General features: G+C 45.5%; 1 protein-coding gene across 1 annotated transcript; it reads left to right on the top strand.

The window, feature by feature from the left end:
- The first annotated feature begins 2,410 nt into the window (after positions 1-2,410).
- Positions 2,411-24,183, top strand: mims1a (mitochondrial inner membrane scaffold 1a). The gene is made up of 4 exons (XM_043687693.2): positions 2,411-2,513; positions 6,786-7,317; positions 12,714-12,825; positions 21,172-24,183. Exons 2-4 carry the CDS (start codon positions 6,830-6,832, stop codon positions 21,403-21,405), a joined length of 834 nt encoding a protein of 277 aa, XP_043543628.1. The 5' UTR covers positions 2,411-2,513; positions 6,786-6,829; the 3' UTR covers positions 21,406-24,183.
- The last annotated feature ends 2,238 nt before the right edge of the window (positions 24,184-26,421 follow it).

Genomic DNA, 26,421 nt, shown 5'->3' with positions numbered 1-26,421 from the left:
GTGGTGGGGTCTTTTTGGAGGTGGTAGAAATGTCGGCGGATGATTTGGTTTATGCGAAGGTTGGTAGGGTAGAAGAGGAAAAAACGGAGGCCTAGCCTGAGGATGGTGTGAGGCCGGTGGCGGTGCACGGCTCGTTGAGATTGTGTCTTCTTGGAGTCGGGTTGCTTGTGAATGCAGCCCAAAGCGGGTGGTAAACTCCATCTAAAGCTAAATACTGGCACGAGACCGATAGTCAACAAGTACCATAAGGGAAAGTTGAAAAGAACTTTGAACTACCTCCATGCCATGACGAGGGCCTCCAAGCCCTCCGTTTTTTCCTCTCCCGACGTCCCCAACAGTACCCTTCCACTGACACTCTCATTCGTTTGGCCGAACTGGTCCTCACCCTTAACAATTTCTCCTTCGAATCCTCCCACTTCCTCCAGACCAAAGGGGTAGTCATGGGCACACATATGGGCCCCAGCTATGCCTGTCTCTTTGTTGGCTATGTAGAACAGTCATTCTTCCATAATTACTCCGGCACCACTCCCCACCTCTTCCTCCGCTACACTGATGACTGCATTGGGGCCACCTCGTGCTCCCGCAAGGAGGTTGAGCAATTCATCAACTTCACCAACACATTCCACCCTGACCTTAAATTTACCTGGACCATCTCTGACACCTCCCTCCCCTTCCTGGACCTCTCCATCTCCATTAATGACAACCGACTTGACACTGACATTTTTTACAAACGCACCGACTCCCACAGCTTACCTGGATTACACCTCTTCCAATCCTACCTCTTGCAAAAATGCCATCCCGTATTCTCAATTCCTCTGCCTCTGCCGTATCTGCTCCCAGAAGGACCAGTTCCACCACAGAATACACCAGATGGCCTCCTTCTTTAGAGACCGCAATTTCCCTTCCCACTCCAACGCATCTCGTCCACATCCTGCACCTCCGCCCTCAGGCCCCACCCCTCCAAACGTAACAAGGACAGAACGCCCCTGGTGCTCATCTTCCACCCTACCAACCTTCGCATAAACGAAATCATTCGCCGACATTTCCACCATCTCTAAACGCACCCCACCACCTGGGATATATTTCCCTCCCCACCCCTTTCCGCCTTCCACAAAGACCGTTACCTCTGTGACTACCTGGACAGGTCCACGCCCCCCTGCAACCCACCCTCCCATCCTGGCATCTTCCCCTGCCACCGCAGGAACTGCAAAACCTGCACCCACATCTCCTCCCTCACCTCCATCCAAGGCACTAAAGGAACCTTCCACATCCATCAAAGTTTTACCTGCATATCCACTAATATCATTTATGCAGGGGACACCCGCATCAATCAACCGCACCATCCTGTGGCCCAACATTTCAAAGCCCCCTCCCACTCTGCCGAGGACATGGAGGTCCTTCACTGCTGCTCCCTCACCACCAGACGCCTGGAGGAAGAACGCCTCATCTTTCGCCTCGGAACACTTCAACCCCAGGGCATCAATGTGGACTTCAACAGTTTCCTCATTTCCCCTTCCTCCACCTCACCCTAGTTCCAAAGTTCCAGCTCAGCACTGTCCCCATGACTTGTCCCACCTGCCTATCTTCTTTTCCACCTATCCACTCCACCCTCCTCCCTGACCTATCACCTTCATCCCCTCCCCCACTCACCTATTGTACTCTATGCTACTTTCTCCCCACCCCCACCCTCCTCTAGCTTATCTCTCCACGCTTCAGGCTCTCTGCCTTTATTCCTGATGAAAGGCTTTTGCCCGAAACTTCGATTTTACTGCTCCTCGGATGCTGCCTGAACTGCTCTGCTCTTCCAGCACCACTAATCCAGAATCTGATTTCCAACATCTGCAGTCATTGTTTTTATTTAATTGGAAGCACACTAGCTTTCGTAGCATGCACCTATCACCTGATGAAGGAGCATCGCTCTGAAAGCTAGTGTGCTTCCAATTAAACCTGTTGGACTATAACCTGGTGTTGTGTGATTTGTACACTCCAGTCCAACACCAGCATCTCTAAATCAGGTTTATTTGGAAGTATAAGCTTTCAGAGCACTGCTCCTTCGCCGGGTCGCTATGGCTTTTAATTTTGTCCACCCCAGACCAACACAGGCACCTCTACATCATGGCTACTAATTTTGTTGTCACACATCTCTGCAGCAGATAGGACTTGAACCAGGTCCTGGATAGGAACAGTACCACTGTACCGCAAGAGGGCCCTACTCAAGCAATGTTAACAGCAAAAGTGAAAGGATGCCAACCAGGAACACGTGGAGCCTGTCAATGAAGGAAGAGGCTTGGGTTCTGTCGCGGGGCACTCTGGGAGATGTAGTCCTCTAATCACGATGATGCCACTGCTCAGCCAGGTGAGGAACTACAGTTCCCAGAGAGCGCCGCGCTTGATCTGGTGTATGCGCAGTGGATGGGCGCACGTTCTCGGTGCAAACGGCGGCGGCTCTGGGGAGGGAAGAAACAGATAACTTCCGTCCTGTCCCGCCTTTGCCCACTTCACCTTCCAGAAAGGTAATGTCTGTTTAATAACTGACTGAGTGTGGCGGGAAGGGGAAGGAGAAGGAGAGGAGAGTTCATGGCTGGACCAGGAACTGGACTGGAGAGGAATAGCTGAGGCTGAGTGGGGCTGGGGGTGGGAGCAGGCCGCCTCTGTGAGGATGGGGGTCACCCCCAAACTGTCCTCTATCTCAATACACCACAAATCCACACCCCACCCCCTCCCCAACCGCCCCCCAAACCCTCCCCAATCCACACTCCCCCAAACCCTCCCCAATCCACATCCCCCCACAAACCCTCCCCAATCCACATCCCCCCACAAACCCTCCCCAATCCACATCCCCCCCCCCAAACCTCCCCAATCCACATCCCCCCCCCCCAAACCTCCCCAATCCACATCCCCCCACAAACCCTCCCCAATCCACATCCCCCCCCCCAAACCTCCCCAATCCACATCCCCCCACAAACCCTCCCCAATCCACATCCCCCCCCCCAAACCTCCCCAATCCACATCCCCCCACAAACCCTCCCCAATCCACACCCCCACAAACCCTCCCCAATCCACACCCCCACAAACCCTCCCCAATCCACACCCCCACAAACCCTCCCCAATCCACACCCCCCCAACCCACACCCCCCAAACCCTCCCAAATCCACACCCCCCCAAACCCTCCCAAATCCACACCCCCCCAAACCCTCCCAAATCCACGCCCCCCCAAACCCTCCCAAATCCACACCCCCCCCAAACCCTCCCAAATCCACACCCCCCCAAACCCTCCCAAATCCACACCCCCCCAAACCCTCCCAAATCCACACCCCCAAACCCTCCCAAATCCACACCCCCCAAACACTCCCCAAACCACACCCCCCAAACCCTCCCCAAACCACACCCCCCCAAACCCTCCCCAATCCACATCCCCCAAACCCTCCCCAATCCACACCCCCACAAACCCTCCCCAATCCACACCCCCACAAACCCTCCCCAATCCACACCCCCACAAACCCTCCCCAATCCACACCCCCACAAACCCTCCCCAATCCACACCCCCACAAACCCTCCCCAATCCACACCCCCACAAACCCTCCCCAATCCACACCCCCACAAACCCTCCCCAATCCACACCCCCACAAACCCTCCCCAATCCACACCCCCACAAACCCTCCCCAATCCACACCCCCACAAACCCTCCCCAATCCACACCCCCACAAACCCTCCCCAATCCACACCCCCACAAACCCTCCCCAATCCACACCCCCACAAACCCTCCCCAATCCACACCCCCACAAACCCTCCCCAATCCACACCCCCACAAACCCTCCCCAATCCACACCCCCACAAACCCTCACCAATCCACACTCCCACAAACCCTCCCCAATCCACACTCCCACAAACCCTCCCCAACACACACACCCCAAAACCCTCCCCAATCCACACCCCCCCAAACCCTCCCCAATCCACACCCCCCCAAACCCTCCCCAATCCACACCCCCCCAAACCCTCCCCAATCCACACCCCCCCAAACCCTCCCCAATCCACACCCCCCCAAACCCTCCCCAATCCACACCCCCCCAAACCCTCCCCAATCCACACCCCCCCAAACCCTCCCCAACCCACACCCCCACAAACCCTCCCCAACCCACACCCCCAAACCCTCCCCAACCCACACCCCCACAAACCCTCCCAACCCACACCCCCACAAACCCTCCCCAACCCACACCCCCACAAACCCTCCCCAACCCACACTCCCCCAAACCCTCCCCAATCCACACTCCCCCAAACCCTCCCCAATCCACACTCCCCCAAACCCTCCCCAATCCACACTCCCCCAAACCCTCCCCAATCCACACTCCCCCAAACCCTCCCCAATCCACACTCCCCCAAACCCTCCCCAATCCACACTCCCCCAAACCCTCCCCAATCCACACTCCCCCAAACCCTCCCCAATCCACACTCCCCCAAACCCTCCCCAATCCACACTCCCCCAAACCCTCCCCAATCCACACCCCCCCAAACCCTCCCCAATCCACACTCCCCCAAACCCTCCCCAATCCACACTCCCCCAAACCCTCCCCAATCCACACTCCCCCAAACCCTCCCCAATCCACACTCCCCCAAACCCTCCCCAATCCACACTCCCCCAAACCCTCCCCAATCCACACTCTCCCAAACCCTCCCCAATCCACACCCCCCCAAACCCTCCCCAATCCACACCCCCCCAAACCCTCCCCAATCCACACCCCCCCAAACCCTCCCCAATCCACACCCCCCCAAACCCTCCCCAATCCACACCCCCCCAAACCCTCCCCAATCCACACCCCCCCAAACCCTCCCCAATCCACACCCCCCCCAAACCCTCCCCAATCCACACCCCCCCCAAACCCTCCCCAATCCACACCCCCCCCAAACCCTCCCCAATCCACACCCCCCCAAACCCTCCCCAATCCACACCCCCCCAAACCCTCCCCAATCCACACCCCCCCAAACCCTCCCCAATCCACACCCCCCCAAACCCTCCCCAATCCACACCCCCCCAAACCCTCCCCAATCCACACCCCCCCAAACCCTCCCCAATCCACACCCCCCCAACCCCCCCAATCCACATCCCCCCAACCCCCCCAATCCACATCCCCCCAACCCCCCCAATCCACACCCCCCCACCCTCCGCAATCTACCCCCCCAATCCACGCCCCCCCAACCCTCCCCAATCCACGCCCCCCCAACCCTCCCCAATCCACACCCCCCCAACCCTCCCCAATCCACGCCCCCCCCAACCCTCCCCAATCCACGCCCCCCCCCAACCCTCCCCAATCCACGCCCCCCCAACCCTCCCCAATCCACGCCCCCCCCCAACCCTCCCCAATCCACGCCCCCCCCAACCCTCCCCAATCCACGCCCTCCCCAATCCACGCCCCCCTAACCCTCCCCAATCCACACCCACTACCCCAACCCTCCCCAATTCACATCCCTCTAACCCCCCCCCCCCCCAAATCCACACCCCCCAAACCCTCCCCAAATCCACGCCCCACCCCAAACCTCCCCAATCCACCCCAATCCACACCATCCCCCAAACCTCCCCAATCCACACCCCACAAACCTCCCCAATCCGCATCCCCCAACCCTCCCCAATCCACACCCCCTAACCCCCCCAAATCCATGCCCCGGACCCTCCCCCCAACTGACCTCTTCCTCAATACACCCCTAAACCCCCTCACTTCCTATTCCACACCCCAACACCCCCCCCCCCCCCAAACTGGCCTCTAGCTCAATACACCCCTAACCTACCCCCTCATTCTGTAATCCACACCCCCAACCCTCCTCTCTGATTGTCCTCTAGCTCAATATACCCCTAACCGCACCACCTCACTCCCTAATCGACATTCCCTAACCCCTCCCCCAACTGACCTCTCGCTCAATACACTTCAACCCACTCTAGGCTAGGCCTCTAACTTAATACACCCCTAACCCACCCCCTCATTCTGTAATCCACACCCTCAACCCTCCCCCAACTGACCTTTAGCTCAATACACCCCGAACCCCCCCACTCCCTAATCCACACCCCCCAACCCTCCCCCTAACTGACCTCTCGCTGAATACACCCCTAACCCCACCCCATTACTCCCTAACCCACACCTGCTAACCCTACCCCCCCAACTAACCTCTAGCTCAATACACCCCTAACCCCACCCCTTCACTCCCTAATCCGCACTCCCTAAACCTGACACCCACTCCAACTGACCTCAAGATCAATACATCTCTAACCCTAACCCCATCACTTCCTAATCCACAAACCCCTAACCCTCCCCCCAACTGACCTCTAGTTCAATAGACCTCTAACCCATCACTCTCCGCCAATCTGACTACCCACCCCCCTCACTCCATACCCCCAATCCGCCATCCACTCCCTTCACCCACACCCCCGTCACTCTCCACTACCTCGGCCCACCTACCCCCTCTGTCCCCACACCCAACCACTCCCTACTCCCACCCAGACCCCCACCCACTCCCTACCCTCAGCCATTACTCCTTACTCCCAACGTATGGGTATGTCCTGTGTACAGTTGGTTAACATGTTTGCCTAAGGATCAGCAACTGGGCTTATTAGGTTATTTGACAGTGAAGCACTTTGAGTTGTCCTGAGGATATACAATGTGATGAAGTGAGAGCCATCAGTTCACTATTAGATTTCTTTTTAAATAAGCATTTATCGACTTCTGAACATTTGGTAGCATCAAAGTGGTACAGCTAAGATTCCTATGCAGAGTAACATTTTCCTGTTTTCTTTTCAGATATTCTTCACTGGGCTAGAAATTACTAGACTGACACCTTAACAATGCACAGATACTTCCTTCAGGCCATCATCTGGCACTCAAGGCAAGCTTGCAATGTCCGACCATGTGCCACACTTGTACTTTCAATGACAGGTGGGAAAATGCCTTTCTTTATCCAACATCGGGGACAACGCCTCCACACATCACGTCCAGTCATTGTCTCTGAACAGAGGCGGCCAAATTTGCAGGAAGATCCACTATCCACACACCATGAGGGCCTTGATCATAGCAAAACACAAGAGTCCAAAACTTTTCCAGAAAATGACCCGCAACAAGATGCCTTGACGGACTCAGTTCAGAAAACGTACTTTTCCTCCACAAAACTGAATCAAGAGGTAGCAAGTGTGGAAACTGATCCTCTGCAGGACCCTTCAATCGGCCTTTTTCAACGATTCAAGAAGACATTCAAACAGTACGGGAAAGTCATGATTCCAGTACATCTGGTGACGTCAACTATATGGTTTGGTACATTTTATTATGCTGCGATGAAGTAAGTGAGTTGCAAGCTACATTGCTCGATGTGTTGTAAGCTTTCAGATCCTTACATTAGTTCTGATTCTTCTGTGAATTGCCTTTGAATCTGTTTCTTCTGGCTCCTGACCTTGCTGCCACTGGAACGTTTTACCTGATCTACACTTATCGAAACCATTCATGATTTTGAAACTATATTTTTAAGGTGAGAGGAGAAAGATTTAAGGAGGACAAAGGGGCAACTTTTTTACACAGTAGTTTATGTGTGCAGTGGCCTGCCAGAGAAGGTGTTGGATATGGGTACAGTTATAACATTTATAAGATATTCAGTAATAGAAAAGGTTTGGAGGGATATGGGCCAAGCACAGGGAGGTGGGAATAGTTTAGTTTGGGAACATGTTCGGCATGAGCTGGCTGGACTGAAAGGTCTGTTTCCGTGCTTTATTACTGACTTTACAGCTTTCTAAGCATTCCAGTAGCCTCCTCTGCGCTCTAGAAAACCCTTGACAAGCTTCCAAAAATATGTTTCTCGAAATTGGATGCATTACTGCTGCTGAGTGTCAGCTGTGACTCAATTAATATATCTCTTGTCCCTGAACCACAGATTCCTAGTTTGAGGATATGAACATAAAAAATCAAGGTTGACACTTCAGTGCAATACTGAGGGAACACTGCACTGTCAGCAGTGCCATATTTCTAAAGCTGCCCCTATCAGCCTGTTCCTTTAAAGATGTGAAAGATCCTCCCATTGTACTATTTCACAGAGGAGCAGGGGCGTTATCCCTGGTCTCTTGGCCAATACTTGTCACTCAATAAGCATCACAAAAGACCAGAGTATCTGGCCATGGTCATATTTCCTGTCTGTGGGAAATTAGCTACCACACTTCCTTCATTACAAGTGATTACATTTTAGAAAAAGATTCATGGGCTAGAAAGTACTTTAAGGGACATCAGTGGTTATGAAAAGCACTGTATAAATGCACGTTGGTTTTTCTTTGAAACTGAGGTCTGACCAATGATAGGAAAGTTCCAGAGCAAGTTTTGTACTTCCATGTCTTTGTTTATAAAACCAAAAAACCTTTTTGTTTGATAGCCATCTCAACTTGTCCTGTCTGTCTGAAATATTTATGTACGTGCACATGGATGCCATTCTATTCCTGCACCTTCTTCAAAATTGTACCACTGAATTTACATTACATGTTACACTACCCTCATTCTGAGGCAAAGCCATTTAACATTGAAATGAGGAATTCCTTCACTGAATAAATCTTGGGGATAGTGCAGGAAAATGGGATGAGATTAGATTCCCTACAGTGTTGAAACAGGCCCTTAGGCCCAACAAGTCCACACTGACCCTCTGAACGTAACCCACTCAGACCCATTTCCCAACTTTTACCCCTGACTAATGCACCTGGCATTATGGGGCAATTTAGCATGGCCAATCCATCTAATCTGCACATCTTTTGACTGCGGGATAAAACTAGAGCACCCGGAGGAAACCCACACAGACATGGGGAGAATGTGCAAACTCCATACAGACATGATTTGGAGACCGGTGTTGGACTGGGGTGTACAAAGTTAAAAATCACACAACACCAGATTGTAGTCCAACTGGTTTAATTGGAAGCACTAGCTTACTGAGCGCTGCTCCTTCATCAGCAGTCCAAAAGCTAGTGCTTCCAGTTAAACCTGTTGGACTATAACCTGGTGTTGTGTGATTTTTAACTCCATACAGATAGTCGCCAGAGCCTGGAATCGAACCCAGGTCCCTGGCGCTGTGAAGCAGCAGTGCTAACTGCTGAGCCACTGTGCCACCCAAGGTTGAGGTAGATCAGCAATGAGTCGAGAGTGTGGTACTGGAAAAGCACAGCAGGTTAGGCAGCATCTGAGGAGGAGGAGAGTCGTTGTTTCAGGCATGAGCCCTACTTTCTCCTAATAGATCAGCCATGATCTAGTTAAATGCCTGGGTAGCTTTGAGAGGCCAAAATGACATGCTCATATTTCATTTTCATATGTTCTGTTGGTAAATCCTGATCTTCATTGTTCATGCAGAGTTATTTCATTCTTGTATTTGTGTGTGTAGGGGAAACTGAACTGAGATCACCTCTCTTGTAATATCAGTTGCTGTCCACCTCACTGCTCCTGTCACTGTCTGTCTCCCAAGAGCCTTTTATGCTTTTGCCTAGATCCTCTTTTTACATTGAAGAAGAGTACTTACATGTCAGAGTAACAGATGGCAGTGGCAAGCTGTGAATGTACAGTTCCTCTCAGCTTCTGGCATGTGCACAAGCAGGAAATTTATCGTGTGGAGAAACCTGTAACTTAACTGGTGGAATATAGTTTGAACTTACTGACCAGGGATCAAATTAGTATTGGGAATCCAGCCCACTTGTATTACACTGGCAGTTTGTATAGTAGGGAGAAGAGCCAATTTCTGCTTTACATAAGGGGAGACAAGTTGTAAACTTTTTCCCAGAAATTTTTGTCTGCCTGGACAAACCAACTACCTCCAGTTAGTTCAGTTTTATATTGGGCTTTAAAAAAGCTGTTTTATTTTAAAACTGAATATTTGAAGTATTTAGAACTGATTGGTATAAGGCTAAATAATGAAATAACACCTCTAATGACAATTGTCTATCCATTAGCAGCTTGTGATAGGAAGTTTATTTTGTGAATACATTTAAAGAGCAGTTATTCAAAACAGAAGCTGCAAATTCGCTAGAAACTGCTGGCGTTTCCACTACGACTTTGTGATGAAGCTTGAAGTAAATTTCGGAGTAATTGTCAGAGCATTGTCTCCAATTCGTTTGAAATGTTTTAGATATAAAAATATTAAACTCAAATATTCCACCAATGAAACACATCCCCAGGTACCAAACCCTGCCTTGGTATGTGTTGTCCGTCAAGAAATTTTGCAAATTGTAATTGCTTAGTCGAAAGACTATGTTTCGAATATGTCTTTTCATCTTCCAGAAGAAATAAAGGGTGTTTCAGATTTTAATCTCGGTTTATCTTAAATCCTTACTTTTGACTATGAAATAAGTTTTTAGATAAAACAGGATAAAAATGCTTACAAAAGAATTCAGAATGGTTTAATGAGTTATTTAATTATAGACATGCTAGGAGAGAAACTGTTTCTGACTCCACTGAAGTCTCCTTCAAATGGCCCTATTAGTTTTTCCTGAATTATCCTGAAAATCATGTTCGTGATTTTATTACATCTTTCGTAAACCATCACAGTAAAAGCAATTTTCCGTCAAAGCTCACAGGGAGGTCCTTGTTCTTGTGCATATACTGGATAAGGTTGTCGCCAAGAGGACTGTCTGACTTAGATTTTAAAAGTATCTCCCTCGAATACCATTAATGTTGGTGTTGCACAGGGATATGAACTGTTCACCATTTATATCATTTACTTAAAGGAAGGGACAGAAGGGTTGCCAAATTTGATGATGATGCAAAGATAGGTAGAAAAGTGAAGTTGTACAATACGGAAACAGACCCTTCAGCCCAACTCATCCATGCTGACCAGGTATCCTAAACTGAACTAATTGCATTTGACTATATTTGCCTGTATCCCTCTAAACCTTTCCCGTTCATGTATCCACCCAAATGTTTTTAAATGTTGTAATTATATCTGCCTCTATGGCTTCCTCTGGCAGTTTGTTCCATACATGCCCCATTCTCTGTGTGAAAAAATTTCCCCTTTGGTCCCTTTTTTTAATCTTTGGGAAAAGGACCTTAGCTATTCACCTTATCTATGTCAATCACCTTACCCTTCATGATTTTACAAATCTGTAAGGTTACTCCTCAGCCTCTGACACTCTAGAGGGAAAAAGTCCCAACCTATCCAGCTTCTTATATCTTGAACCCTCCAGTCCCAGAAACTTCCTTGTAAATGTTTTCTGCACCCTTTCCTGTTTAACAACATACTTCCCATAACAGGCTGACCAAAATTGCACAGAATATTCTAAAAGTGGCCTTACTAAAGTCTTGTATGGCCGTAATATGATGTCCCAACTCCAGTACTCAACACTCTGAAGGCAAGGGTGCCTTCTTCACTACCCTGTCTACCTGCAACAATACTTTCAAGGAACTTTGTACCTGCACCCAAAGGTCTCCACTCAACAACACTCCCCAGGGTCCTACTGTTAACAGTAAGTCCTGCCCTAGTTTGTCTTAGCAAAATGCATTTATCTAAATTCAGCTTTGTAAAGGACACAGGTTAAGTAAATGGGCGAGAAGTGGTAAATGTAGGAAAATGTGAAATTGTCTATTTTGACAGAATAAAAAAGAAACATTAGTAGTGAGAAATTACAGCTCTGATATGCAGAGGGATCTGGATGACCTCCTGCATGGACCTCAAAAGATTAGTATGCAGGGACTTTAGGAACGTGAGGGGAATTGATCACAAAAGTAGGGAGGCTATGCTTTAGGTTATGTAGAACACGAGTGGGAGTGCATGTGGGTACTGTACACAGTGTCATTGGCCTTATTTAAGAAAGGATGTAATTGGATTGTAGGCAGTTCAAAGAAGGTTTATCAGACTAATATTGGGATTGGGCGATTGCTTTTAATTTCATGGGGAAAGATTGGACAAACTAGATTTATATCTCTTTGAGTTTAGATAGTAAGATGTAATTTGAATGAAACATACAAGATGCTGAGGAGCCTTGACTGTGGATGTGGAGATGATGTTGCCTTTTGGGAGAATCTAGAACTCTGAGTCCCTTAAAAGTCAGAGGTTGCCCATTCAAAATACAGAGAAGGCAAAACATTTTCTGACTGTTGAGAGTCTTTGGAACTTTATTGCTGAAAAATGGGTAGAAGCAATTTTGAACATTTTTAAGGCAGCAATGGACTAGGGGGTGCATTTTTAAGGTGAGAGGAGGGAAGCAAATCTTTTCGAGAGTGGTTTGCATGGCGTGAACTTCCTGAGGAAGTGGTGGATATGGGTACAATTATGAAGTTTAAAAGACATTTTCTTAGATACATGAACAGGAAAGGTTTGGACCAGGTACAGGCAGGTGGGACTAGTTTAGTTTGGGCCAGGTACAGGCAGGTGGGGCTAGTTTAGTTTGGGATTATGTTTGGCATGAACTGGTTGGACTGAAGAGTCTAACTGTACTGTATGACTTTATGATAGATTCTTGTTAAGCGGGTGGGTAAAAGGTTATCAGGTGTGGGCATAAAAGTGAATTTGAGGCTAAAGTCAGATCAGGCATGATCTGATTGAATGATGACGTAGGCTTGAAAAGCTAAATGGCTTACTCCTGCTCCAAATTTATGTTTGTAAATTGTTTTAAAAAAGGTTATAGCAAGTGTGTTCAGTATTATGTACTGCCACGATTTTCTTGCTGTTATCTTTTTTCAAATAAACGCTGAAATGATGTTAAAACCTTCTGTTTTTATTTCCAGGGGTATTAATGTAATCCCATTTTTTGAGTACGTAGGAGCACCCAAGGGTATAATAAATATTTTGAGTAATTCTCAGGGTGGAAATGCACTGACTGCTTATGCGTTGTACAAGGTGAGTAAAGTGTTAAATTGTACCTGTCTTTGCATTGCATAACTTAATCTGTGTTTAAGAATTTATTTTCAATCAGTAATGTTTAGATGTTATCCTGTATGAATGGGAAGAATCTTTAATCTTTCAAGTGACTAAGCCAATGAATGTCAATTTAAATTTAATACTGAACAATCCAGTTAGGCATTGTGAGAGAATAAATAAGAAACAGATATATAAAGATGGTGATCCACAGATTGGGTTTGAGGGGCTGAATGGCCTGCTCCTGTCTTATATGGCACAATTCACAGGTGTGGAAAAGCCATAACCAGATCATGGGTATATGGGGCCTAGTGAATTGTTTTTTGACATCTAACACACTGTCATGTGTCAGCTCCCTGCATTATGAGATGTTGAAGCCTATTTGATGTATGTAAGCCATGTGGAAAGTCTGCTTAGTCCAGCCATTGAATTCAGTAAGGTCCTGTAGAAATGCACATGGCACTCACAGGCCTTGTAGTCTGTTCCAAATGTTTGGCATTCATATCATACCAACAGCTTTTCCCTCCAGTAAAAGCTTTGCTATTGCGTATATTGCTGTTCTGATGATCTGTTTGCCCGTTACTGATTCACTGCCTCCCAGGCAAGTCAGCTGTTGTGAGAGAAAGGAAGCCAGATGTTATCGATAGAATCTTGAGCACCTTTTTGGAGCTGTATTTGATCTGTTCCCATTTTCTTGCCAGGGACAATGTTTCTGACAATGACCTTTCATTATGATTGTGCTACTTTAAAGGTTATGAATATCTGAGTGGGCATTCCCTTTTTGGAAGGTTTTAGAGGACAGATATAAAGTCAATTGACCAGATCTTCTGAGCAATGGCAGTCACTCCCAGATTGATATTGTGCTTCATTTTTTATGTAACGAAAGAGCTCTGCATTCCTGACAGGAGATTCGATCCGGGCTCTCTCAGAAACATTGAGCTGTACTTTCACTCTGTCAGGTCCCTCAGAACGCAAAGCAGTCAAGTTGAGGCAAACCATGCCCTTTGTCTCACAGCAATCAGTTACCATATTTTATGATTTTAAACATGGAGCATCACAAGGCACTTGAACATCTCCTGTGAGAAGCTAAGTATGTAACGTAAGTGTGAGGATCAGGTGCCAGGGCTCAAGGTGGCAAACGAGCTAGGTAAGTGTTTAGGCTTGGTCAAGGTGGGGGAGAGGGATAACAGATCGATGTTAATGATTGATGGTTAACTGCCAGGCTTTCCCATCTATTGTGTTCAGTTGAAGTCGGTGCAGATCGTGTCTTTTGCCTGCAGGTCACAGAGCCGTACATAATAGCTTGTCTAGCTTCCAATACACTGGCTCCTCATGAGGACTGGTTAGCAAGGTTAGATCTCATGGAATATAGGGAGAACTAGCCATTTGGATACAGAACTGGCTTTGAGGTAGAAGACAGAGGGTGGTGGTGGTGGAGGGTTGCTTTTCAGACTGGAGGCCTGTGACCAGCAGTGTTCCACAAGGTTTGGTGCTGGGTCCACTGCTTTTCGCCATTTATATAAATGATTTGGATGTGAACTTAGGAGGTATAGTTAGTAAGTTTGCAGATGACACCAAAATTGGAGGTGTAGTGGACAGCGAAGAGGGTTACCTCAGATTACAACAGGATCTTGATCAGATGGGCCAGTGGGCTGAGAAGTGGCAGATGGAGTTTAATTTAGATAAGTGTGTGGCGCTGCATTTTGGAAAGGCAAATCTTAGCAGGATTAATGGTAAGGTCCTGGGGAGTGTTGTTAAACTCATAGTTCCTTGAAAGTGGAGTCACAGTTAGGTAGGATAATGAAGAGGGCATTTGGTATGCTTTCTTTATTGGACAGAGCATTGAGTACAGGAGTTGGGAGATCACGCTGTGGCTGTACAGGACATTAGTTAGGCCACTGTTGGAATATTGCGTGCAATTCTGTCTCCCTCCCATTGGAAGGATGTTGTGAAACCTGACAGGGTTCAGAAAAGATTTACAAAGATATAAATTATCTTTACTCAGAGAGTGGTAAGGGCCTGCCCTGCCAATGTAGTTAACTCAGCCACATTAAGGAGATTTAAACAATCTTTGGATAAGCACATGGATGATGATGACATAGTGTAGGGGGATGAGCTTAGATGAGTTCACTGGTCGGCGCAACATCGAGGGCCGAAGGACCTGTTCTGCGCTTTAGTGTTCTATGTTCTACGTTCTATGATGTTGCCAGCGTTGGAGGATTTGAGCTATTGGGAGAGGCTGAGTAGGTTGGGGCTGTTTTCTCTGGAACATCGGAGTCTGAGGGGTGACCTTTATAGAGGTTTATAAAATCATGAGGGGCATGGATAGGAATAAATAGACAAGGTCTTTTCCCTCGGTGGATGGGTCCAGAACTGGAAGGCATAGGTTGAGGGTGAGGCGGGAAAAATTTAAAAGGGATCTAAGGGGCAACGTTTTCACACAAAGGGTGATGCATGTATGGAATGAGCTGCCAGAGAAAGTGGTGGAGGGTGGTACAATTACAACATTTAAAAGGCATCTGGATGGGTATATGAATAGGAAGGGTTTGCAGGGATATGGGCCAAGTGCTGGCAAATGGGACTAGATTAGGTTAGGATATCTGGTCAACATAGATGAGTTGGACCGAAGGGTCTTGTTTCATGCTGTACATCTCTATGGCTCTGTGACTAATTGTGCTACACTGTGAGCCTGACTGAAACTTCTAAGTTGCTTTATCAGTGTAGTCCTTAATGTCCAATATTAGATGTTACTGGATAATTGTGTGGTGTTAATATTTGCACATCCATTCTCAATGCAATCTTTGGCAAATCCAAGATGGAGGACGGGAAAAATTTCTGGCTGTAAGAGCTGCTCCTTTTTTTTTTGAGGTATTTTAGGTGCTGGAGGTGATTTCCTCGAATTCCAGGAGCAGCAATTACTGTTTTATATGCTGTTGCATTGTTTTGGAACTTTGGAAAAAAAAGTCAAAACAGCAGCAGTTTTAAAAGGGAGAAGAGCAGTCAAAGAAGCACATGGTGAGGACAGTGCAGGAGAGCAAGAGAGAGAGAACCTGCACAGTTATTGCCTTTGCTGATTTTGAATTCATGTGTCGCTGGACATCGGAGTGCATCTGGGAAAATTAACAAACAGTGAATTTCACAACTAATCTTGGAGGAACCAACTTGGGCAAAGTCCACAGAATCAGAATCCGATAATTAATTGTTGTTTTAAGTCTGTCCAAGAGAAAGGCTGTATTAGTGAGGACAGTGGGTTCCTTCTTGATTATATGGCTTTGGAGATAAGTCTGTTGATCAAACTTAAAATATAAGCCATAACTATTAATTTAACCTGAGGCAGTGTTTGTAGAGGAATAAGACGGTGTTATTTTCTGGGTCTGTAGGTTGTGAAGGAGCAAAAATGGCCTTTAAAATGATATGTACTTCTTGTCAGATGTGGGACTTTAAAGAGAGTTGAAGGGTTACTGCAGATTATATTGCAATAAATGCTGTTGGATGCGAATCTTATCAGATCGAGTGGATCGGTTGGAGAGACAGATTGCTTCTATGAGCAATTTGCAACAGCAACAGTATGTGATGGATGGCAGTTATAGGGGGGGGGGGGTGGGAGAGAGAGTCCAGGAAGGGTAAGAGAGGTCAGCTCCTAGGGCAGGAGTTTTTTTTGTGGATATATCCATTTCAAACAGGTATGCTGTTTTGGAAAATGTAGTGGGTGATGGATTCTCGTGGGAACAAAGCACGAACACCCAAGATTCTGGTATTGAGACTGGCTCTAATGCAACGAGGGGTACGTCGGCTTCCAAGAGATCAATTGTGTTAGGGGATTCTGTAGTCCGAGATACAGACAGGCGTTTCTGTGGCCAGCAGAGAAAAAGCAGAATGGTGTGTTGTTTCCCTGGTGCCAGGATCAAGATGTTCTCACAGGGGAGAGGGGCCAGCAAGAGGTCATTGTCCACATTGGAACCAACGATATAGGAAGGGAAAAGGTTGAGATTCTGAAGGGAGATTGCAGAGAGTTAGGCAGGAATTTAAAAAGGAATTCCTCAAGGGTAGTAATATCTGGATTACTCCCAGTGCTACAAGCTAGTGAGGGCAGGAATAGGAGGATAGAGCAGATGAATGGATGGCTGAGGAGCTGGTGTATGGGAGAAGGATTCGCATTTTTGGATCATTGGAATCTCTTTTGGGGTAGAAGTGACCTGTACAAGAAGGATGAATTGCACCTAAATTGGAAGGGGACTAACATACTGGCAGGGAAATTTGCGAGTACTGCTCAGGAGGATTTAAACTAGTAAGGTGGGGAGGTGAGACCGAGGGAGATGGTGAGGAAAGAGGTCAATCTGACACTGATACAGTTGAGAACCGAAGTGAGTCAAGCAGTCAGGGCAGCAGGGACAAGGTAGGACTAATAAATTAAACTGCATTTATTTCAATGCAAGGGGCCTAACATGGAAGGCAGATGAACTCAGGGTATGGTTGGGAACATGGGACTGGGATATCATAGCAATTACAGAAACAATACTCAGGGATGGGCAGGACTGGCAGCTTAATGTTCCAGGGTACAAATGCTACAGGAAGGATAGAAAGGGAGGCAAGAGAGGGGGAGGGGGGAGTGGTATTTTTGATAAGGGATAGCATTACTGCTGTGCTGAGGGAAGATAATCCTGGAAATACATCCAGGGAAGTTATTTGGGTGGAACTGAGAAATAAGAAAAGGATGATCACCTTATTGGGATTGTATTATAGACCCCCCAGTAGTCAGAGGGAAATTGAGAAACAAACTTGTAAGGAGATCTCAGCTATCTGTAAGAATAAAAGTGTGGTTATGGTAGGGGCTTTTAACTTTCCAAACATCGACTGGGACTGCCATAAGTCTTAAAGGTTTAGATGGAGAGGAATTTCTTAAGTGCGTACAAGACAATTTTCTCATTCAGTTTGTGGATGTACCTACCAGAGAAGGTGCAAAACTTGACCTACTCTTGGGAAATAAGGCAGAGCAGGTGACTGAGGTGTCAATGGGGGAGCACTTTGGGGCCAGCGACCATAATTCTATTTGTTTTAAAATCGTGATGGAAAAGAATAGACCAGATCTAAAAGTTGAAGTTCTAAATTGGAGAAAGGCCAATTTTGACGGTATTAGGCAAGAACTTTCGAAAGCTGATTGGGGGCAGATGTTCGCAGGTAAAGGGACAGCTGGAAAATGGGAAGCCTTCAGAAATGAGATAACTAGAATCCAGAGAAAGTATATTCCTGTTAGGGTGAAAGGGAAGGCTGATAGGTATAGGGAATGCTGGATGACTAAAGAAATTGAGGGTTTGGTTAAGAAAAAGAAGGAAGCATAATTCAGGTATAGACAGGATAGATCGAGTGAATCCTTAGAGTATAAAGGAAGTCGGAGTATACTTGGGAAATCAGGAGGGCAAAATGGGGACATGAGATAGCCTTTGGCAAATAGAATTAAGGAGAATCCAAAAGGTTTTTACAAATATATTAAGGACAAAAGGGTAACTAGGGAGAGAATAGGGCCCCTCAAAGATTAGCAAGGCGGCCTTCGTGTGGAGCCACAGAAAATGGAGGATATACTAAATGAATATTTTGCATCAGTACTGTGGAAAAGGATATGGAAGATATAGACTGTAGGGAAATAGATGGTGACATCTTGCAAAGTGTCCAGATTACAGAGGAGGAAATGCTAGATGCCTTGAAGCGGTTAAAGTTGGATAAATCCCCAGGACCTGATCAGGTGTACCTGAGAACTCTGTGGGAAGCTAGTGAAGTGATTGCTGGGCCTCTTGCTGAGACATTTGTATCATCGATATTCACAGGTGAGGTGCCGGAAGACTGGAGGTTGGCAAACGTGATGCCACTCTTTAAGAAGTGTGGTAAAGACAAGCCAGGGAACTATAGACTGGTGAGCCTGACCTCAGTGGTGGGCAAGTTGTTGGAGGGAATCCTGAGGGACAGGATGTACATGTATTTGGAGAGGCAAGGACTGATTAGGGATAGTCAACATGGCTTTGAGCGTGGGAAATCATGTCTCACAAATTTGATTGAGTTTTTTGAAGAGGTAACAAAGACAATTGATGAGAGGAGCAGTAGATGTGATCTGTATGGACTTCAGCAAGGTGTTCGACAAGGTTCCCCATGGGAGACTGGTTAGCAAGGTTAGATCTCATGGAATACAGGGAGAACTAGCCATTTGGATACAGAACTGGCTCAAAGGTAGAAGATAGAGGTTGGTGGTGGAGGGTTGTTTTTCAGACTGGAGGCCTGTGACCAGTGGAGTGCCACAAGGATCGGTGCTGGATCCTCTTTGTCATTTACATAAATGATTTGGATGCGAGCATAAGAGGTACAGTTAGTAAGTTTGCAGATGACACCAAAATTGGAGGTGTAGTGGACAGCAAAGAAGGTTACCTCAGATTACAACAGGATCTGGACCAGATGGGCCAATGGGCTGACATGGAGCTTAATTCAGATAAATGCGAGGTGCTGCGTTTTGGGAAAGCAAATCTTAGCAGGACTTATACACTTAGTGGTAAGGTCCTAGGGAGTGTTGCTGAACAAAGAGACCTTGGAGTGCAGGTTCATAGCACCTTGAAAGTGGAGTTGCAGGTAGATAGGATAGTGAAGAAGGCGTTTGGTATGCTTTCCTGTATTGGTCAGAGTATTGAGTATAGGAGTTGGGAGGTCATGTTGTGGCTGTACAGGACATTGGTTAGGCCACTGTTGGAATATTGCGTGCAGTTCTGGTCTCCTTCCTATCGGAAAGATGTTGTGAAACTTGAAAGGGTTCAGAAAATGTTTACAAGGGTGTTGCCAGGATTTGAGCTATAGGGAGAGGCTGAACAGGTTGGGGCTGTTTTCCCTGGAGCGTCGGAGGCTGAGGGGTGACCTTATAGAGATTTACAAATTTATGAGGAGCATGGATAGGATAAATAGACAAAGTTTTTTCCCTGGGGTCGAGGAGTCCAGAACTGGAGGGCATAGGTTTAGGGTGAGAGGGGAAAGATATGAAAGAGACCTACGGGGCAACTTTTTCACACAGAGAGTGGTACGTGTATGGAATGAGCTGCCAGAGGAAGTGGTGGAGGCTGGTACAATTGCAACATTTAAGAGGCATTTGGATGGGTATATGAATAGGAAGGGTTTGGAGGGGTATGGACCGGGTGCTGGCAGGTGGGACTAGAATGGGTTGGGATATCTGGTTGGCATGGACGGGTTGGACCGAAGGGTCTGTTTCCATGTTGTGCATCTCTATGACTCTATAATATGTCTGGTTTAAATATTAAATATAACCTGGTAACTAATAGTCATCATTATTAATCTTCATTAACTTGTGCATTCTCCATGGCAGCACCTATGCCAATTGGAGTCCATATGCAACCAATCAGCAATCTTATCTTATTCAGATCTTATTCAGTATAAATGTTGGTTTTCTCCCTAAGTTGCTATTCTTGTGAATTGTGCTGATGACGACAAAGCAAAAAACTTCAATGAAATGTCTTTTTTCCAGCAATGTTTAAGGTCTATACTACCAATCAATTTTTTTAAAAAACATGCTGTGCTTACAGAATGTTGATTGATTGCACCATCAGCAACTTTCAAAGCAAATTAGTTTAGATACCTACAATAGGTATCTAGGGGATAGAGCAGGGACACGGGGCTACATGGATTACTCTAAGAGGCACATGGATAGGATAAATATACAAGGCCTTATCCCTGGGATTTAGGGTGAGAGGGGAAAGATATAAAAGGGACCTAAGGGGTAGCTGTTTTTCACAGAGGCTGGTGAGTGTATGGGATGAGCTGCCAGAGGAAGTGGAAGGCATTTGGAAGGGTATATGAAAAGGAAGGATTTGAGGGAATATAGGACTAGATTAGGTTAGAATATCTGGCCGACATGGACGGGTTGGACTGAAGGGTCTGTTTCCGTGCTGTGCATCTCTATGATTCTATGCCACTGACTCAGTGGGTCAGATGGCCACCTTGTGTGCAATATTAACTGTAAACATTCAGTGAGTGCCATACTATGACCTTGCAAAGTTAAAATTATTGCATCTGTTGTGTTTTCATTGGAGGTGGGAGGAATCCTGTATGGCAAAGAGCTTAAACATTTTAAGGACATCATAATTTTGTGGAATTAATGCTTGACCCTGCAGTAACATTCAATATCTCTTTATCAATTTACTGTTATCAATTTTGACCAAAATAGGTTTTATTCTGATTTCTGCTAAGTGATTTTCAGCTTTGCTTCTTCCCAAAATCTGACTTTACAAATCCTTCGAGCAACTTCAGATTAATATTTTTGTTTCCTTCTCTCTTTTCTAGCTTGCCACACCAGCCAGATACACTGTAACTTTGGGAGGAACATCGTTTGCAGTTAAGTATCTCCGCTCCAAAGGTTATTTGCCAACACCACCTCCAATGAGAGTTTACATACAGGATAGAATGGAGGAAACCAGAGAGCGATTTTCAGAAAAGATGGAGGAAACGAAAGAACTACTTAATGAGAAAATACAAGAAACCAAAGACATGGTCTCCTTCAGGAAAAAGAAAGAATAAATACATGGAAGACAAACTGTTAAAGATCTCAAAACATCTGACCACCACTTTGAATTGCACATCAAGATACTTTGTGAAGTAACACTTTGTAAACTTTTGGTATATGAATTGCTGATGATTTCTTGTGACTGAGTTACCATTGGAATGGTTTCCAAAAAAAATTAGATAATTTTGAGTGGAATATTTTAATAATGTGTGAGGGATTAAAAAGGTAACAAAAGTGGATTCAAGATGCATTTCCTGTATCCACTGGTATCAGAAAAGGAAATTCAGTAGGTTACGAAACAGACTGGTGAATTTTAGAGCATTTCACATGAGTTCAAAACTCTGTAACACCTTTTAAAAGAGGTTCAGCCATGGAATGTCTGAATTATCTACTGAAGCAAACCTATTGTGTGTATTGTGACAACCTCATAATAAAATCCAATCACTTCTAATATGAATCCTGTCAAAGCAAGTGGTCAGATTTCAATGATTTCAGCATATGGGGACTGCACGTTGCTGTGCTGTGTTCTGACAGTAACACAATGCATTTTGCAAAATTCCCTGAACAGATAATTAAACAGTGATTATCTGTACCAGTCTTTACAGAACAAAGGAAAATTGTCCCCCCTAACAGAAAGCAGTTGGCACTACATGATAAATACTCCTACCCCTTAAAGTAAGGGTATAAATTAGATGTTGGTGGAGCAGAGAAAGAAAGGATCAGCTTTTTAATTACTTCATAGGATAGGCTGGGCCAGCAATTATTGACACCACTAATTATTCTTCAAGTGCTGGTGAGTTGCCATCTTGCACTGCAGTCCATTTGGTGTGGTTTGACCTGCGATGCTGTCAGCAACACAGTTGAAGTATTTCAACCCTGTGATAGTGAAGGAATGGCGCTATCTTTCCAAGTCAGAATGGTGAACTTGCTGATGGTTCCCATGCATCTTGCCCTTCTAGTAGGTTGGGGTGGGGGGGTGCAGGGTCACAGGTTTGCTACCCAAAGCTGTTTGGAAAGATCTTGCAATATATCTCACACCAGTGGAGGAAGTGAATATTGTAATGGTGGATGGTCTGATGGGCGTTGAATCATAGAATCCCTACAGTACAGAAAGAGGGCATTAGGCCCAATGAGTCTGAATGGATTCTGAGCAGCCCACCCAGAACCAGCACCCCCTTACCTTCTACTCCCTACATTTCCCATGGGCAATCCACTTAATCTGCATGTCTTTGGACAGTGGGAGGGAACAAGAGCATCCAGAAGAAACCCACATGTACGGAGTGAACATGCAAACTCCACACAGTCAAGTAGTCTGCTTTTTGCTGGATAGTGTCAAACGTCTTGAGTGTTGTTGGAGCTGCACCATTCCAAGGAGATGGGAAATCTCCATCACATTCTTGACTTGTGCCTTGTAGAAGGAAGTTAGGTGGTGAGATATTTACAACTGAATGCCCTTATAAAGTTGAGTCCAGCTCAGTTTCTGGTCAATGATGACCCCAAGGATGTGAAATTGAGGTGTTGTAGCTTACTTGATTATCAATTAGTGAGGTATTCAAATTCTGACTAGAAAAAAATAATATGGTATTGATAATTGAGGCTTTTATCTTCATGGTTCACCACGCAACAGAAATATCTCTTGGAAGTGACTAAACTGAATTGCCAAAAGTTACTTCTAATCAGCTTTAAAACGTGTCATTAAAGTTTGTAATTTTTAGAGGATTGTTCTGTATTGAAGTAGGCAGTGCATTTGAACAAAATCATTTGCCTGCTTTGAATTCAATATTTGGTTCTTGTCATGACCCAGCTGTTCCTAGTTGTCTTGTAAGTCTTCAAAGAGAGAGAGAGAGTCTAATATATATTTTTTATAAGGTGAATCAGATCTATTTGTGATTACTAAATTGTACAGAAATTCTAATTACATTTCCTTGTAACCTGCTCATTTTATTTATCTGATGAAGTCTGAATTTAACTGCATTGGTTCATTAAACTTTTATAACTCCTTAAATATGGTTTATTCAGCAATAAACTAGCATAATAATTGCTTTTTAAAAATATTTCACCTTGGATAATTTAACAGTTTTTTTTTGCTTCAAGTAACGAAGTATGTTCATTGAAAACTTTACCACATAATCTAGCAGGGTGTCAGATTTGGTTTTTGTTTCTGTTGAATTTGGTAATCTCATCCAGAAACAATTTTTTATTTTAAGGTTTGCAAAAAGATTTGTAGCTCTGGTGCCGGTTGCCGTAGTTGTGGGTAATTTCAAGCTGGGAAGTTGATTTGCAAATGTTTTGCCCCCTGTTAAGGTGACATCTTCAGTGCTTTGGAGCCTCCTGTGAAGCGCTGCTGTACTGTCTCTCATGGAATTTATTTGGTTCCGTTCCTGCTGCTTCTGGTTGCCGGTTCCGGTTGTTCACTGTAGTGGACGGTATATTGGGTCGAGGTCTATACGTTTATTGATGGATGGGTGCAATGCTTCTAGAAATTCTCTGGCTGTCCTCTGTTTAGCTTGTCCTATGATCACTGTGGTCCTTGTCATCAGTGTGTATGGCTATTCGGGCCACTATGCATGAAACACTGTATAGGACAAACAGGTAGACAGCTAGAAATCTGCATCCACGAACACCAATTGCCACTAAATGCCATGACTAGCTGTCCCTAGTAGCCACACATGGTTAACAAGGACCACAAATTTGAATGGGACAACACATTGACCATAGGACAAGCTAAACAGAGGACAACCTGAGAATTTATAGAAGCATGGAGCTCATCCACAGACTCCATCGACATACAGATCTAGACCCAAGGTACCGGCCACTACAATGGGTAACTGGAACGGAACCAAATAAATTCCAAAAGAGACAGTATTGCAGCGCTTCGCAGGAGGCTCCAAAGAACAGAGGATGTCACCCAGATAGTGGTCAAAATTTCTGTAAACTAACATCTCTGCTCAGCGAAAATACCCATGTCTGCGGCAATTTTCTGTTTGTTTATAGGATGTGTATGTTGCTGACTGGACCAATATTTATAACCCATTCCTCAATTCCCTTGAGAAAATGGTGGTGAACTGACCTCTTGAACAATACAGTGCTTGTATTGTAAGTAAACCCGCAATGTTAGGGAGGGAGTTCCATGAGTTTGATACAGCAACGCTGAAAGAACGGTGATATGTTTCCAAGTCAGGATGGTGAGTGGTTTGGAGAGGAACATGGTGGTGTTCCCATGTCTATGTTGTCCATATATTTGGTGGTAGATATTGCAGGTTTGGATGCAGGTGCTGTTGAAGGATTCTTGGTGAGTTACTGAAGGGCATTTATAGATGGTGCACACTGACACCGTTGCATTAATGGTGAAGGAAGTGAATTTTGAAGGTGGTGGGTGCTTTGTCCATAATGCTGTCAAGCTTCTTTAGTGTTGTTGAAACTGCACCCATTCAGGCAGGTGGAGAATTTTCCATTACATTCCTGAATTACCTTGTAGTTGGCCCACATACATTAAAGAAGCCAGGTGAGGTACTTGTCACAACTCCTATTCTCTGAACCTAGTGTGGCTACAGTACTTGCATAGCTGATCCAGTTTAGTTTCTAGTTAATGGTTATCCCCCAACATGTTGACAACATGGAATCAATGATGGAATAGGAGATTGCTAGATTCTCTTGTTAGAGATGGTCGTTGCTATTTCGCTTGTGGGATGTGACTATTACTTGCTACAGTTCAGCCAAATCCTGAATGTTGTCCAGGTCTGACATGTGGAAACGGGCTGCTTCTGTACTTGAGGATTCATCAGCGAACATTCTCACTACTTAAATTATTATGGAGGGAAGATAATTGAAGCAGTTGAAGGTAGTTGAGCCCCGGACACTACCCTGAGGAACTCCTGCAGTGATGTCCTGGATCTTAGACAACTGACTTCCAAAAACCACAACCATTTTCATAGGTGCCAGGTATGACTTCAACTTGAAGGGTTTCTCGTCAATTTCCCATTGACTCCAGTTTTGTTACGGCATCTTGATGCCGCACTCAGTTAATTGCTGCATAGAGATGGGAGCAGTCACTTCCACCTCACCTCAAGATTTGAGCTGTTTTGTTCATATTTGAACCAAGATAAGACCTTGGCACCACATTTGTCTCAGCTTACAGGAGTGTATGAAGAAAAAAAGAGCACAAGTGACAAGGTTCAATATTTAGAGAAACTATAAAGGCCATTTCTTAAACAGTTTTTCTTCTGTGACCAGATGGAAAAGGACTTTTGAAGCTAAGAACTGTGGCAGGAATTGCTGCACTCTTGAAAACATATTTCTGGAACTCATTGAGAGTAGTATTTACGTTATGTTGCTTTACAAACAGAGGGGAGAGATAAGATGGAAAGGCAGTGTTGTTTGTTTGTTTGTGTGTGTGTGTGTGTGTGTGTGTGTGTGTATAAGTGTAACAAAATGAAAGGCACCAAAAACAGATTGTTAATTGGTTGTGATAATTGTGACTAGTTGTGGATGCCAAATGTCACCTGCCAGATTATAGGTTCCGTGCCTGCTAGGCATGTTAACAGCTTGAGGGTTTATAATAAAGGGTAAAGAAGCCGGTGGCCTGCTGTAAGAGCAGGGTCTGTATCTCTATCTCTCTAAGTAAAGCTCCTGAAGTCTGATGCAAGCTGGTTCTTTTCTCCCATCCGTTGCTGTAAACTGCTGCCCTTTAATCAACAACTGAGAGATTTAGTGATTGAAGTACCAGTTGTCCTTGTCTTATGCAAAGAAGTGAAATAACCTAGAGAAAGGGTCTCGAAGGAAGATCCTGCAAAATCTTATGGATTGGTGCTACTGATTACGGTTTCCCAACTTGCTTTCCCTCCACCCATAACACCAGTTGTTTTTGTGGTCTGTGTGTGAGGATTTTTAAAAGGGGTTCAAGCCTCAACTAGAGTTATATGTTGATAGTTTTGTTAACCTTTGTGGCTACAACATATGTTTATAATAAACAGTTAAGTGTGGTAACTTAGTCAGTGTTTTCTATTAACCTGGTTCCATTATACAGGTAA

The sequence above is a fragment of the Chiloscyllium plagiosum genome, unplaced genomic scaffold (genome assembly GCF_037043375.1).
Source record: "Chiloscyllium plagiosum isolate Xiang-an unplaced genomic scaffold, Cpla_swu_hap1 HiC_scaffold_4, whole genome shotgun sequence".
In the NCBI taxonomy this organism is placed as follows: domain Eukaryota; kingdom Metazoa; phylum Chordata; class Chondrichthyes; order Orectolobiformes; family Hemiscylliidae; genus Chiloscyllium; species Chiloscyllium plagiosum.
This window is presented reverse-complemented; position numbering and strand designations above follow the sequence as displayed.